The sequence below is a fragment of the Lissotriton vulgaris genome, chromosome 11, assembly GCF_964263255.1.
Source record: "Lissotriton vulgaris chromosome 11, aLisVul1.2, whole genome shotgun sequence".
NCBI classification, from domain to species: Eukaryota; Metazoa; Chordata; class Amphibia; order Caudata; family Salamandridae; genus Lissotriton; species Lissotriton vulgaris.
In genome coordinates, this window is record NC_141699.1 from 871,258,412 (window position 1) to 871,274,000 (window position 15,589).

The 15,589-nt window shown below is 46.2% G+C and overlaps 1 protein-coding gene across 1 annotated transcript in view; it reads right to left on the minus strand.

Annotated features, from left to right (window-relative positions):
- Positions 1-15,589, minus strand: part of KIF1A (kinesin family member 1A) — a 2,508,766-nt gene that overhangs the window by 1,544,908 nt on the left and 948,269 nt on the right. The window contains exons 19-20 of the mRNA XM_086944020.1: positions 8,315-8,398; positions 7,160-7,340 (exon numbers count right to left, since the gene is read on the minus strand). Of these exons, the coding sequence (XP_086800146.1) occupies positions 7,160-7,340; positions 8,315-8,398 (265 nt within the window). The remainder of the gene's footprint in view (positions 1-7,159; positions 7,341-8,314; positions 8,399-15,589) is intronic.

Consider the following 15,589-nt stretch of genomic DNA (forward strand, 5'->3'; position numbering starts at 1 on the left):
TGAACAAGGGACTTGGGTGGGCTGTCCCACACCCAGTCGTCCTACCTGGGGCTCTGTACCCTCCCACCTGGAGCAGCACCCCCAGAAGGCAACTGGTAGGGGCACCGTTTGCAGTCGCCCCTTCCCCCAGGATTAGGGGGTCATCCTTAACCTGGTCCTCCAACCCAGGGTCTGTACCCTCAGGCTCACCAGAGGTTTCGGACGAGGCTCTCTTCCCCTTACCTCTCCTTCTGGGGTTCCGCACTCTCCTCCCGGGAGAAGCACGCTCAGAACCAAAAACTGTCAGGACGCTGGAGCCAGGCCTCCTACACAATTCTTCCACCCGTTCAGGGCCTTGACCCTGCAACTGATCCACCAGCTTAGGATCTAAACCCTCAGGTTGAACCAAGGGACCTCCTCCCTCTGCACCCCTTACAGAGTTCTGCACCCTCCCACCTAGAGTGGTACCCCTAGAAGATAAATGGGTCAGGGCACTGCTTACCATCGTCCTTCCCTCTCGGTCAGGCAGGACCTGAACATGGCCTCCCAACCCAGGGACTAACCCCTGCGGCTGAGCACCTGCCTGGCACACCATGACTTCCTTGGGAGCACGAATGCCCCTCTGAGGGTAACACATGTGTTGTGTGACAACCTGCCTGGCGCAAATCTCCAGAACCCTGTCCATCTGACAGTGCGCAAAGGTCCCCCAGGATAGAAGTGGTGTCACCATGGTCACTCCTAGGAGGCTCAGTCCTTCTGGCTCGCTTCTGGCCCACTGATTCTCCCACTGGGGAACGCATCCCTCTCTCACCCCTCAATCTGGACTTCTGCACCCTCCACTTAGGAGCGGCACCGCCAGACACCTGAGCCGCTGGAGCTCTGTTTACAGACATTCCCCATTCTCCTGACACTAGGGGATCCCCCTCAATGGATGGCCTAACAGTACACCTAGGCTCCCTACCGGGTGTTCCCTCATGGAACCATCCAGGCTCTGTGACCGGGTTTCTGGCACCTTGGGCCACAGCCCATTCCCACTCCTTCTCCGCAGAGACAGGACGTGAGTCCCTACACCCTTCCCACAACACCGGACCAATCTGCGCTACCACAAACCTTTCGGACCGCCCTTGGTTGGGAAATACCTAAGCCACTTCCTTCCGGTCACCCCCAGATGCTTCGTCAGACCCTCTGGAATCCACCAAAAGGTCTGACTTCCGTGAAAGCTCCCTGGGGTCAGAGAACTCACACTCCAGTGGGTGTTGACATAGCTCTGGAAAACAGAGACTTAAAATATGCCCTCCACCAATTGAATTAAACAGCCCGACACAGGTGTTAACCAAACTACCCTTCACCCAATAATCCAGTGCCTCAGAAAAGTACCCCACATCAGCCTCACAAGACCAGTGAGAAAGTGTCTGACAGTTGTTGTCTCTTAACCCATGTTCTTCTGGTTGGTCTCCAAACTCACTTACTAGGGCTTCTATCATGGGGGAACCCCTCTTCCTGCACCTCTCATCTAGAGTTGGTAGGTTCCCTCCCACTACCAGAAATATGATCCCATGTGCAAGTTCCCCAATCCTCCTCAGGGACACTGTACATCACTGGAGTACCCTCACAATCCTGAACCCCCTGGTGTATGTCAACCCCCTCTTTGAAGCAGGGCCCCAAATCTGTGTGTGTGTGCACCTCACCCACAGTACTGGACACTACACTTTTGCTTCCACCATATGGGCTGAGTCTAGCTCCATGTGCTTCCCAGTATAGCTCTCTCATTTTAAACTCATGATCTAACATCATCTTCCTTTCCTCCATGGCTATTCTTTTGTTTTCACTCTCACTTTCCATCCTGAGTTTCTCCAACTCGAACTTCCTCGTTTCCCGTTTGTCCTCCTCTGGAGACAGACTGCTGCTGCCTGGTTTAGAGGGTGCCCCCTCCCAAAAGCACATCCACCCTTGGAATAGGCTCTTCTGCCTCCATGCCAAGATATCCAGACAGCTTACTAGCATGTCTGGCTGCTACCCAGGCTGCCTACCCAGGCTGCTACCCAGGCCCTCAGCGCCTTTTGTAGCTCCTCTTTTCTAGTGAGGGCTCTGATTTGGATTTTGAGGTTTTTGCAGATTGCCTTCAATTCCTTCACATTGTAGGTTTCTAACCTCTCCTCCTCAAAGGCCACTTCCAAGGATGCAACAGATGATGCAATTGATTCAGGCATTATGAAGTAGCAAGTTCAAACTAGCAAGATTAAAACTAGGCCAAAAAAAAAGAACCAGTATGTGGCACGTAATGGTCTGCAATATAGTAGTAGTGCACATCAATCACTGTGTGTCAAGTGCAAACGCAATTCCTATCCCACTGCTGCCACCGATGTTAGAAACGGGATTGTTGGTCGGCTAGGGAATGCGCCAAAGTCGGGCAGAAACCACCACTCTAGTTAGGTAAGGGAGTTGCATTCCTAAAATAACCCCTGCTCACCCCCTTGGTAGCTTGGCACGAGCAGTCAGGCTTATCATAGAGGCAGTGTGTAAAGCATTTGCACATAACCAACAGTGATACAGTGTAAGCAGTACAAAAGGACACCACACCAGTTTAGAAAAATAGCCAATATTTTTATATAATTTAAGGCAAAACTAAAAAAGATAAGAATCCACATTAAAGTACTTAAAAATCTACAGTTATCAAAATACGCTTTAGAAGCAGTTCCTTGATGTCGATAGCTCTGTCCGGGGCTATCAAGGCATCGTGAGCAAACAAATCCAAACAGTTGAGGCTGGTTGCGGCGTCGCTGACCAGCTACTGTGTCAGTAAGACCGCAACAGTACCTGTTAGACATGCAGGGTGCCGTGGCCCTTGAATTGGTGTCGGCAGGCATCAGATGCTGCAGTGCGAAGTGCAGCGGTGCGGCATGCAGTGCCCTCAGGTCGCGGTGCGACCAGCGGCTTAGTGGCGTGGCAGAGTGGGCTAAAGAACAGTGATGGATTAAACTTAGATCTTTTGATTGGGTGTGAGTGTTTGATTGATTCAGATGCTCCATCCATCACCACCCCCTTTTGTACCGCTTTTGGCCGCCATAAGTGTGGCAGGGTATGATCGGATGTGAGTCCCTTGCTCACTTTGCCACTGGATTCAAGCAAGCCGGGCCGAAGACGGCTGGAATGCCAGAAACCGGTCCTCGGAAGCTTGTTTCCGGTCCAGGGAAGACATGGCTTGGCAGTTCGGGCTAGACTGTTCCCATGAGGCAGAGGGTCAGACTGATTTGCATATAGCAATGTCTGAACTGGGGTGGCAGAGTGGGCTAAAGAACGGTGATGGATTAAACCCAGATCTTTTGACTGGGTGCGAGTGTTTGATTGATTCAGATGCTCCGTCCATCACCACCCCCTTTTGTACCGTTCCTCCTTACTGCTTCTCCAGTTCTTCTTCTTGGCAGTCTTCTTGATCCAAATGAGTTCTAAAGTTCAGGGGTCTGGGCCCCAATATTTATATCCGAAAATCCTTTGATCTCTTAGACAGAGAGTATCTGTGCCCAGCCAGAACCTGTTCTGCCTTCTCTGGTGTGTATTCCTGGCAGGAGATGGAGACGGCATCGTCAGAGGCAGACCAGGCCCTATCAGGTGCAAGGAAACCTCTTCCCCCTCCCCCCATTGCAGCCCAGGTCTATTCAGCCCTTTCATGACCCTACCTAGACTATCTGGAGCCACACCTGCTCCCTCAGCCTTCTGTCATCCTAAAACCACACAAGCAATCCACATTCCAAAGAGGTACACAGGATGACTGAGCAACAAAAGACCTACTTTCTAAAAGTGGTATTTTCAAACACAGAATGTAAAAATCCCTTTCACTAAAAGATGCATCTTTAGATTCTGAGTTCAGACATGCTAAATTTTATTTTTCCTACCTAGTTCCCTGGGCCGGTTATGTTTATAAGAAGTTATAAACAAACTTCCAATTCCGTCCATTGGGGAACAGGTAGCCTTACAATAGTGAAAAACAAAATGATCTGTAATTCACTATCAGGACAAGCCACACACACCAGGGCATGTCTTACCTTTCTCATACACTGCATCCAGCTCACAGGGGTACCTTGGGCCTTCCTTAGGGGTGCCTGATATGTAAGAAAAGGGAAGGTTAGGGACTGGCCAGTGTGTGCACTGGCCAAGTCGACATGGCAGTTAACAACTGCGCGCAGACTCTGCAATGGCAGGTCTGAGTTACCTTTTTAAGGCTACTCACATGGGTGGCACAATCATTGCTGCAGGCCCACTAGTAGCCTTTGATTTACAGACCCTGGCACACTCAGTTCATTTTACTAGGGACTAACAAGTAAATCAAATATCCAATCATGGAAACACCAATCCATAACACAATTTACACCGAGAGCATATGCACTTTAGTACTGATTAGCAGTGGTAAAGTGCCCAGAGTCCTAAAACCAACACAAATAAGGGATGAAAAAATAGGAGGAAGAAGCAAAAAGTTTGGGGATAACCCTGCAAAAAGTGTAATTTCCAACAATTCTCTTATGAAGAACTAGGATGTAGGACAGGATCGTCCTCTCTTTGTTTGGAGCTCTGGGTATTACCACTGTCTGGAAAACAGAACCACACAATAAATAGGTAAGTACCTGGAGGTCAAACAGCAATGTAGCACTCAATCTCAGATGAACATAATGCGTTCACTCACCACAGATAAAAGGAAATTACAGCCACTAGGAAAGCATCCATGAGAGGGAAAGGAGCTAAGGGAATGAATGCCCCTATCCATAGGTATTAGGGATAGGTGCCCCTTGACATTAATTGGGAATAAGGCAAGGTCATCCTGAGGGAAATTTCAAAGAGAATAGGAGGTTGATTTCCAATGAAATATTGGGAAATGTCCCTCAAGAAAACAGCAACAAAAAAATGAAATATGTTTGGTTTAAAGAATGACCCTATTAGGACAGTGCACTGACCCCAATATATACATATAAAACCAAAAAATATATGGGTTGAAGAGTGCTTCAGCCAAGGAGTGAAGAATCCAGAAAGCGCACAGTAGACAATAATCAGCACAAAAAAAGGCAAGTTGGATGATGACTCCATAGACCCTGCAACGTCGGGGTGTGTATGATAGGATTAGGAACGCCCACAAACAGCACTATCACGAAGAAACCTCTCCAGTGGTCTCCTTCAGGCTGAGTGGTGTAAGTGCTGGTCGTGCCGTACATCAAAAAAGGGAGTCAGTAAGGAGGATCAGCTCCTGGGGTCCTCTACAAGAACTGCGGTGTCTGTGGCGGCTGCCGAACACCCAAGGGATGTCCAAAGAGAGGAACCGCTCCTGCAGTCCTCTGCAAGGAATACAGTGTACACGGTGGCTGCAGAACACCAAAAGGGACGTTCGAAAAGAGGAACTGCTCCTGCGATCCTCTGCAAGGAATAAGGTGTACACGGCCGCTGCCGAACACGAAAGAGAAACTTCAGAAGTAGAGGCGGAAAACCTTCTCCCATGAGCCGGACAAAAATGACCACTGTCCCTTTTTATAGGTACATCCCTCTCCTTGGCACGTGGGGTGTTTAAAGTGATCTAGGAAAAAAGTATATAAAAAAAAAAGAAAAGGGAAAAGTAATGGATCGCCGTATTCTCGTGAGAGTATGCGATGGATCCAGAAAGGTCACCAGAGAAAGCAGTAAACAGCAGTTATACAAGGTCATGCAGGGATAAACTAGGTGAGAAAGGGTTGTGTAGGAGCCTGGGTGGTAACAGTGAGGATATTCAAGTCCCTGTGGTTGAACAACCAATTTTGAGGAACTTAGGGATAGTGGAGCGCAGTCCACCTGGCCCATGTGCAGGGACTCACCTTAAGCATCTGCTGCCATTCCAGCACCCACAGATGGGGCGTGCTCATAAACCTCGGTCGCTTTGAATCTGCATGTGCGGGTAAGTCTGAATCTGGGTCATTCGGCCCCAGGGGAACATGCTTGCTCGATAGAGCTTCAGCGCTGGCACACTTTTCACTTTAATATAGCACACTTTTCACTTTAATATAGAGTCAGAGTTTACTCTTAAGACTCAAGCGACTAGTAGGGCTTACCCTGGATGTTACCAATAGAAATAGGGAATAACCACTATTGTTAGAGTGAGGAGGAAGTGGTACACAGGGAAGTGCCTACAAAACACTAGAGCTCAACCTCAGAGTGGACTGTGTAGTTGTTTGTGAATGTCATATTACCCTTCGTGTTAGCAGTAAAATAAAATGCTTATCATTTGTCATAAAAATTTGTATTTGGCTGGACAATAATTTATGACTACAGATGCGTGTATTTTGAGTTGTGAGACTGCGTTCAATACCCTGTGTATACCTCCCACTGAGGGAGTCTTGGACTGCTCGGACCATGCTATCCATGAGAGTCAAGTGCTGATAATGTACTTGGCCAAGTTGCTCAGAATACATAGTAAGTTGGGCCCCAGGAAATCAGGAGAAAAGACCTCAACCACCACAGTTGGACCCAGTAACCACTGCTTGCCCCATAGCCCTCTCAGCGGGATTCTGACCGAATGCATTTGTTTGTGTTTTTTTCTTTCAATGGCTACTGAATCACTGATGGATTCCCCATATAATGTTTTGGTATATTTGGTCCTGATGAAGGTCAGCTAACTATTGTGGGTAATATTGCAAAGGCTATAACACCTATTGACACAAAGGTCATCATAATCTTTTGTGTGTCCTATTTGAGTTCTACTATAGTACTTTGTTTTTAATATTATTAGGATGATCATCATTACATCTTTTTTTTTTACAGTTGCAACCTAGATAATTTTTATTCTGCTTATCCCTACAATCTAAAGAGCTCCCAATATCTTGGGTGAGCACACCCAGATGTACCCTCAATCTGGGTACGAAGTCCCATGAAGCAGCATGCCTCTCCACATTTACAGGTGAGGACCCCTATAAAACCCTAGTAGTTTTAACTTGGCAGGATTAAAATATCCAACCACTTCCTCCTTGTTTCTTTCTTGTGTTCGGGTTACTTTGCCCCATTTTTTGTGTTCATCTTCTGAGATTCCCAGAACTCTCATTTTCTCTACTGTTCGCTAGCAGGCATATCCTTTTCCTTGAAATGTTTCCCTCTCTCCACTCACTGGGCTGAGCACTGATGTTTGTTCCCTTATTTCATGCTGCTCCTCTGTTTTTCAGCATACACTTACCTCTGATCCATCTCCTGCTTCATATCAATGCCCTGTTTCTCTAGCAGCTCTCGCTGTGCAAAAGCCCAGTCAACTGGCTCCGTGGGGGCCTCAGCACAAGGTGTTCGTTCCCGCTCCTGCCGCGCCTGCTCTGGGTGATTGAACCTAAACACATGGCTCTTTCCCATGATTATGCGGTTTCCTACAAAGACAATGGGAGAAAGAGGTAGTCATCAAACAAACCTACCAGGTAAGAGAACATTTCTGGAACATTTATCAAGCGGGCAGAGGTCTGCATAGGAAGCAGTTGCTCTAACCCCTTTCTCCCTATTTCACAACCAACATCCATATTCAACCCTTCGTTAAAGGAAGTACAATAAAATCAAGCAAATAGAACAGAGAAGATCGTGAGCTATGGTAGGCTACCATAATGCATCTGTAAATGTATTCGTTAAATAAAATGGCTTTCAAAACGTGTTCAGTCTGCAGAGTGTGCAGAGATTAGCCAAGAAACGACAAAGAAGCTCACTGTGCGAGTACCGCGTAGGTAAAAGAGACAGGGCCGTGAACCATGCCGGGCCACAATAGACCTTCCATTAACACAGAAAAAGATATCTCAATCAGTAATGTATTCCCAAACCCTCTTGCTTGGGACATTTTTCTAACATTTGGTGCATAGCCAGCCCAAACACCCACCAACAGTCCTTCCCCAAAACAATGACCCTACACATTGGATTGGAAAGTACGCAGATCCAAGTCTGGCATCTGTTTCTCCCTTTGTTAGCAATTTGGAGAAAAGAATGCTCTCCCCTTGAGTGGTATATAAAAAATATCCATGGGCATCAGCCAATGCCATGAGATGCCTCACAGCGTGAAGTGGTTGTGTCTTTGCCCCCCTACCTTAGGCACGCTTGCAGCTGCAGTAACTGTCAAGCGTTGAGCATTCATGCAACTAACAGAGAGATGTAAGCATTTCTGGAATACAGCATGTACCATAGACTAGTGGTGTGGGGTTTTCTCTTCAATGTTTATGTCACTAGTTTGTGCACCTGCATCACTTTACTGTAGGTTGTTGGATCAAGTTCCAATTTGCATCTGCCTCGGCCATTTTACAAAGTACGGCTCTGCCCGTTGACTACTACTAACCCCATATTACCCTTGTGCTTCATAGCGCACCTGATTTCAAGATGATGGATTCCGTTACTTTCTTGCCATTGACATAGGTGCTAGCTCCTTCACAAGGTTCCAGGGTGACAATCACTGTGTGAGAAAAGACATAGAGTAACGATGAGCACAAGGCAAAATATCATGATATTGCAAACATGGCATAATCAAAGATGCTAAGATGACTGATTACAAGGGAATATGTGCGCTTTTCAGAGCACCACTTCTGAAAATTCCAGGTCCATTTGGACTTCATGGCAGGCAGAGCAGCGAAAGGCCATCAAAGGTGGAACACTGCTTTCATCTAGGAGAAGGACGGGTTAAAGCACATTTTGATATACGGAAACTTTATTCTGGCTATGAAAGTCATAAATTCTAGATGGTTTAGGCAAAATGTACACATACAATCTTATTAGCAATATGGCCAGTTATTGACAGACCGGCATATATTCATCAATGATTTATAGTCAGAGCATATCCAAGAATATGATTCAAAATGTAAATCGCTGCCTTTGATGACAGTATCTCAGTTCAAATATTCTTTATTAATTTTCTTCATTAAAAAACACAAAACACCATTGTGTAGAGATTATAGTAGCCAACGCTTTTCGTCCTACACAGACTTTTTCAGGGATCCAGTTGGTACACTTAAATCTTTTGTTGCAAATTAGTAGGCAAATTCTGGTATTTTTTCAATATCAAATCCTTCTGTGTAGTGTCAAGATTTGAGTGTGTGTGCTCAAAAGGCGAGAAACGTATCTGGCATGTTCGTAGATCAACAAATCACTACCCAATGGCATTTTTTTTAAAATGAAGAAAATGAATAAAGAATATTTGAACTGAAATACTGTCGTCAGATGCAGTGAGTCAGATGCAGTGATTTACGTTGTGTATCATATTCTAGGATATGCTCTCACTATAAATATTTGATGAATATATGGCGGACTCTCAATAACTTGACATATTGCTAATAAGATCGTGGGTGCTTGACCACCAGTGGAAAAAAGTTGTTTTGAAAATTGTTTTCAAATTGGAGTAGAGAGGGGTTGTACTCCTAGTCAAATGGATCACATATAGATTAATAACTTGCCCAACTCATTTGGTTGTTAGGAGGGGTAGTGTATTGCTTTGATCACTCTGTATATTGATAAGAATGTACACATAGTTCTGAATTAGTTGAGGGCAAAATCTTCATGACCCAGGAAATTAAAATGGTGGAACAGAGATGCGTCAGGGGTACCTTTATTCAGAGCTTAAGGTTTCGAACAAGGAAATGCCCAGGTGAGGTACTTCTTTCTCATTGATAGAGAAGAGAAATGTAAAATAGGTCAGTAGAACTTTCGATTTAGAAGGGTAAAGGCGGGGATTACTAAGAAGGAGCTTTATCACTGTGGTAACTTTGTTTACAGAGGGCAAGATTTATTAAGGTGTTTTTCCAAGGCAGTCCAATGCCTTAATTCTGATTTACAATGCCATGCAGAGGGCAATTTGCAACACTTCGCCTGGCTTCTTAAAGATATGCAACTAGACTAAGCTGTTTGGTCTGTGTTATGTTAGATTTGGAGCTGGGAGGCATTCCATGTGTGGAGAATGTAGGTTCCCGTGCATCCACCAATGGATCTGACGCACGCACTTCCAGATTTACAAAAGTTTATAAACTTGAGATTGCGTCAGATTGGTACGCCTCCCAGATGATGGCATAGCAAGGAGAAACATCTTTTTTTCTCCTAATTTCCTCTTTGGATCGTTTTGTGCAGGAATATATTTTTTCCTGAAAAAACAATGTTGGGCGTAACTCAGGCACCCTTGCACTATGTTGCAAGGGTATGTTTATTGGCAATAGGCAGCACTCAGTCCGCCTGCCGTAAGGAGAGAGCAGAAAGGAAACCTTTCACACACCACAGGACAACAAGTTCCCTTGCTGCACCGCTTGCATGAAATAGTAATAAATGTCTTCTAGAGTTCTTAAAAAAGTGGATAGGAGAATTGCCTGTCAAAATATTGAGGTCAAGAAAATTGACACTTCAGTTACGTTATCAGCACATTATTGACATGCAACATATTGTCAAGGTAAGTATAAACTAAGGTGTCTAGATTTACTGTTCTAACTCCACATGTGATTACTGAACAAAATGTTGGTAGTCAACATTGTGCAGTTCATGTAAGGAAGGGCTGGGCAGGGGTGTGGCTTGACGCACAGCAAGATGGCCGCATAATATTGCGGCTCTGCTGACCACTGACACGATCCTGCAACAATCCTGCTTTCCTGCAGCCATCGGCCCTACTACATTGCAACATCTAACGCCCTGACTCTGGAGGACTGTGCGGCGGTGAAATTGCGGGAATAAAAGACCGTAAAACTGCGATAATCGGCTGCTTCATCTGACGTGGCACACGAGGCAAGATGGCGGCCTCCATGTCCAGAGCCTGGTGAGTTGGGAGCCGTGACTCAAATAGCCACCGGATCGGCTGAATCGCTGCTGACAACCGACAACACAACCGCCTATCTCGCAAGGTGCCTCGGCGGACACGGATAGAGAGGTAGCGTACAGCCTTCCTGCTGCCGATAAGTTCTGTGACCGGCATCGGAGTTGCGTGTGCCGCGGCCCGGATGCACCAAGGTGAGTGGCGCGAGTTGGGAGCCGCTTTCAAATATTCATAGCAAGACAGTGTGAGGTGGGTCAGTGCAGACCCCACACAAGAGACGCTTTAACCCCCGATCAGGCACATACGCTGAAGTCACACATTTATCTAGTGGGGAAATGTTCAGGAAGGAACTGTAGTAACTACTGGATCCCGTACTTTGCAACTAGACGACCTCATGGTGACATTGGCAGCAAAACCTAGTGTAGATAAAGCACCACTGTGAATCCTCATTATCTGCTAAGACTGGTCATCTCGCTAACAGTGCGCTGCACAATATATTCACACTGCAGTCCTTGATCTTGACAACCAAGGGAGATTTCCTGCAGACTGACCACTTCCCTGATCCTCCTAAGATGCGGTACAGCACTTACACGCTACACCGAACTCTTCTAACTAGCGGTGAAGGCTCGTGAAAACGGGTTGCGGCACGAGGTGCCTCCTGACGTGTACTAATCGGCGGCGCACATAAGCATCAGCGCATTGGTCACAACTGGTAGTAATCACCCCAAGTGGCACTCTGAGCTCCCCTCATTACATTCCACACTGGTAGCAGGGACTTCACCATCGGAGAAAAACTCTGTATTGCGACATAAACTGCGCACTGCTGCCACGAAATGGGGAAATCTGATAAACATCAGCCGCGGCTCACATTCGAACTGCGTAAATTTGGTAAACCCCAGCACGCTTCGGACTCAGAGCTTGAGGCCAGGCTGGAGAAATCCTTAATGGCTATTCATATGAGCCTACAGTCCATCAACGACAATATGGAGGCGCTAAATGGTCGCATTGACAGCATTTCAGCCAAACTTGATAAACAAGGCTCATGACTTGGTGAGGCAGAGCAACACATTTCGAATACAGAGGAAGGCCTTCAGAGAATTGAAAAGAAGACATTGGATATGGAACAAGTCCTAGCAGTCATCCAAGCGAAGAATGAGGACCTCGAAGGGCGCTCGCGGCGCAATAATATACGCATTTTAGGACTTCCAGAATCAACCAATGTCGGATGTCTGGAGACCTATGTCGAGACCATGCCCCAGGAGCTCTGTGGAGAAGACATGCTGTCCAGTATGTTTATTGTAGAGAGAGCCCACCACTCATTAGCTGCGCGGCCACCCTCGGGAACACCGCCCAGACTGACTATTGCCCGCTTGCTTAATTATAGAGACAGAGACACTGTATTTCGGATATCAAGACAAAAAGGAAACATCACTTATCAAGGGAATGCCCTGTCCTTCTATCCGGATTTTACAGCATCAGTGCAGCTGCACGTAAAGAATTTCAAACAACCAAGAAAATCTAGTTCGTGAAAAGATTCCCTATGTCATGCTGTACCCAGCGCAATTACGGCTCAGAACTGAGGATTAAGCTAAAATCTTCATAAATCCTAAACGGGAATTGGATTATGCAAAAACTCTTTGGCGCAAAAAAACACCATCTCCCACTACCTCAGATGTGGATGATGGAATGGAATGGGAAAAAGCAGACCGCTACACTGTGACAGTAGAACCTGCTGCGGATCCCATAGGGCACTCTGCCCCGAATTTGTTCCTTGAGCCTTTATTTATACATGGCTCTCAGTTGGACGTATCCTAAATACTTTCAGCCATGAGACTCCAAAGCTGAAGTACCTAAATATCTCTATATCCTTCATCGTTATTGGTTACCTACTTTATACAAGATTTTCCTTTTTTTTTATGTACAAGACACTAGACTGTTGCACACACTTCTCAACTGTTTGGCCATAACGGTGCCTCAGGTGCTCTATATAAACAATCAGTGGTCACCTCCCCGTCTAGAGGCAGGATGGTTGTGTCGCTATGACCCCGTAAATGGGTATACCCCACATCACTGTATTACCGCTGATGTTTCTGTTGGGGTTGGTTAGGGGTAATGGGTATGGTTTTGGCAATGTTTGGGTGCTGAAGTGGGAGGGGGTAGGGGGTGTTGTAAGGGTATTATAATTATGGTACAATGTAATCGTACGAATACACATATGGCGGATGCGTATAGTGTGGATTATATGGACTTAATCTGCATCTTTTATATTGCTTCTCTGTGTATGCATTATTTAATGACCAACGGTTCTTGCAGAGGACGTAGACATGGGCTTTCACAGTACACTGTGAGGATTTCTGATAGGACTGTATATTTATATGCTGTTATACTATATAACTATTATCAGGAGCATATAGGGCCTACTTATCACTCTCCTTCAGGCAAACTTAGATACATATATGATGCACATTGATGATATGTGCCTGGCGTGGAGTGTAAGGGGACTTAATACCCCCCCAAAAATACGTCAAGTGCTCGCCTATTTAGACAGACACAAAGCTCAAATAGCCCTATTACAAGAAACGCATTTAACCAAGTCATCATAAACCAGAATTGCGGACAAAAGTCGGCTGGGTACTAGCCTTGTCATATTCTGCGTTTGCGAGGAGGCTCCTTATACTGTTTAAAAAAGGGGTTGCCATTTACAGCCCTTAAAGAGTACATTATGAAGAGGGTAGGTGTGCAAGGATTCATGGGAAATGGGGGCAAAATATGATCACCGTCATTAACATTTATGGCCCTGTGGTGGATGACTCACACATATTTATCCGAATGCTGGCAGAGCTACGAACATGGCCGGAGGCAGCCATACTATGGGGGAGATTTTTACACGCTTTGGATCCCGCCAAAGATAGGTCGAACACACAGGGTGCGCGCACTATAAAGGTCGCTCAGTGCATACGTGATGCTATATTAGAGATGGGACTGGTAGATGCTTGGATACTACGAAATGATACAGTGAAAGTGGGCACGCACATCACACCTGTTTATAATACATGGTCCAGACTGGATTACTGGCTACTGAATGAAGAAAGTAGTAACTGGGTTGCTGATGTAACCCTACTTCCATGTACATTATCAGACCACAGTGGAGGAGTGTGACTCAATGGTTAGAGCGGCAGACCCTGATGCAGAGTTCTGGCCCGGGACCAGGGTTCAATTCCTGCCTCGGTGGGTCTTGGGCTCAATTTCCTCGGACCTGACAATTCTCGCCTCGGTTCCGATTCTAATCATGGGCCCCACGCTGCAACTCTGGGCAATAGCTTTCTTAACCTCCACACCGGCCCCAACAGCGCTAGGATGCCTGGCTTCACCCTGGGTGTTCCAGGAGTGGACACTTCACAGGGAAAGCCAGGAAGGGTTCTGCAGCGGTATGAGTAATAGCGCCAGGAAACCGCTTGGTGGCAGTGCGCTCTACAAATACCTTGACATTTACATTTACAGTCCAGTGAAGTTAAGTATTAGCATCCCTACCTCCGTTGACCACCCGTTCACATGGCGTGTCAGAGCGGACGCCTTACTGGACCCTATTTATAACGATACCATAAGGAAGGCGATATAATTGTTTTTTTAATAAATGTGGGGACTGTGGACAGTGCGGCCACGTTATGGGAAGCCTTCAATGTTACTTAAGAGGGGTGTACATAAGCACTGCAGTCGGTATATTGAAAGATATCCAAGGCCAACTCTCCAAAATTGAAAAAACACTAGCAAACCTGGAACGCGATTACACAATCAACCCGATAGTGCTACACTGGCGCGCATTCAAGAACAATTTCAAGAATATCACAAACTGGTAGACACCGAAATCCGCTATTTATCACGCCGCCATGTTGCAAGGGCGTATGGTGAGGGGGGCTGGCCTGGCCATCAGCTAGCTGCCAAACTCAAATTCCGTAACAAACACTGTCCCATAACGAAAATAGTAGATGCGCAAGGGGAAGAACACTATACACTTTAGGGGTTAGTTGCCCAATTTAGATCTTGTTATTCCACGCTATATACGTCACGTGGGAACACGGATGAAACGGTACTCGATTACTATTTCTCTGATATAGCCTGTGCCTGGTTGGCGGATGGTCATCGAGACTATCTCAGCCAACCTATTGGTGAGGACGATATTAAAACAGCGATCCAAGCTTTACCAAATAAAAAGGCCCCTGGGCCAGATGGACTCACAGTTGAGTTTTACAAGGAATATGTGGACCTATTAGCTCCATATCTACTGGAGGTATACGCAGAGGCACATGAAACAGGTATACTCCCCCGTCACTAAGACAAGCCTTAATTATCACCTTACTTAAAAAAGCCAAACCTCCTTCCCAATGTGACTCATACTGTCCCTTGTCACAAATTAATCTGGATGCCAAAATACTAGCAAAAATACTGGCCACTCGTCTCACTCCCCTAATGACCGGCCTGGTTCTTCCGAGTCAATCTGGCTTTATACCGGAATGCTCTACATCACATAATTTAAGAACACTTTTCGCCATGTATCATGTTCTAAGACCAGATTTGGACTGCCGCTGCATTCATGCTCGAAGCAGCAAAAGCATTCTACTCTATCGAATGGAACTATATGTTTTATATCTTGAAGCGAATGGGTTTTCCGCCAATGTTCATGCGTTGGGTACAACTGCTGTACCCAGAACCTTCGGCAAGGGTATGTGTTGGAGGCCTTACTTCCGAACCACTGGCCATCAATAGGGGCACTTGTCATGGTTGCCCCTTATCACCACTACTTTTTGATATTGCGCTCGAGCCCTTGGCAGGTGTAATTCGGCAGCGACACAGGAAGTCAGC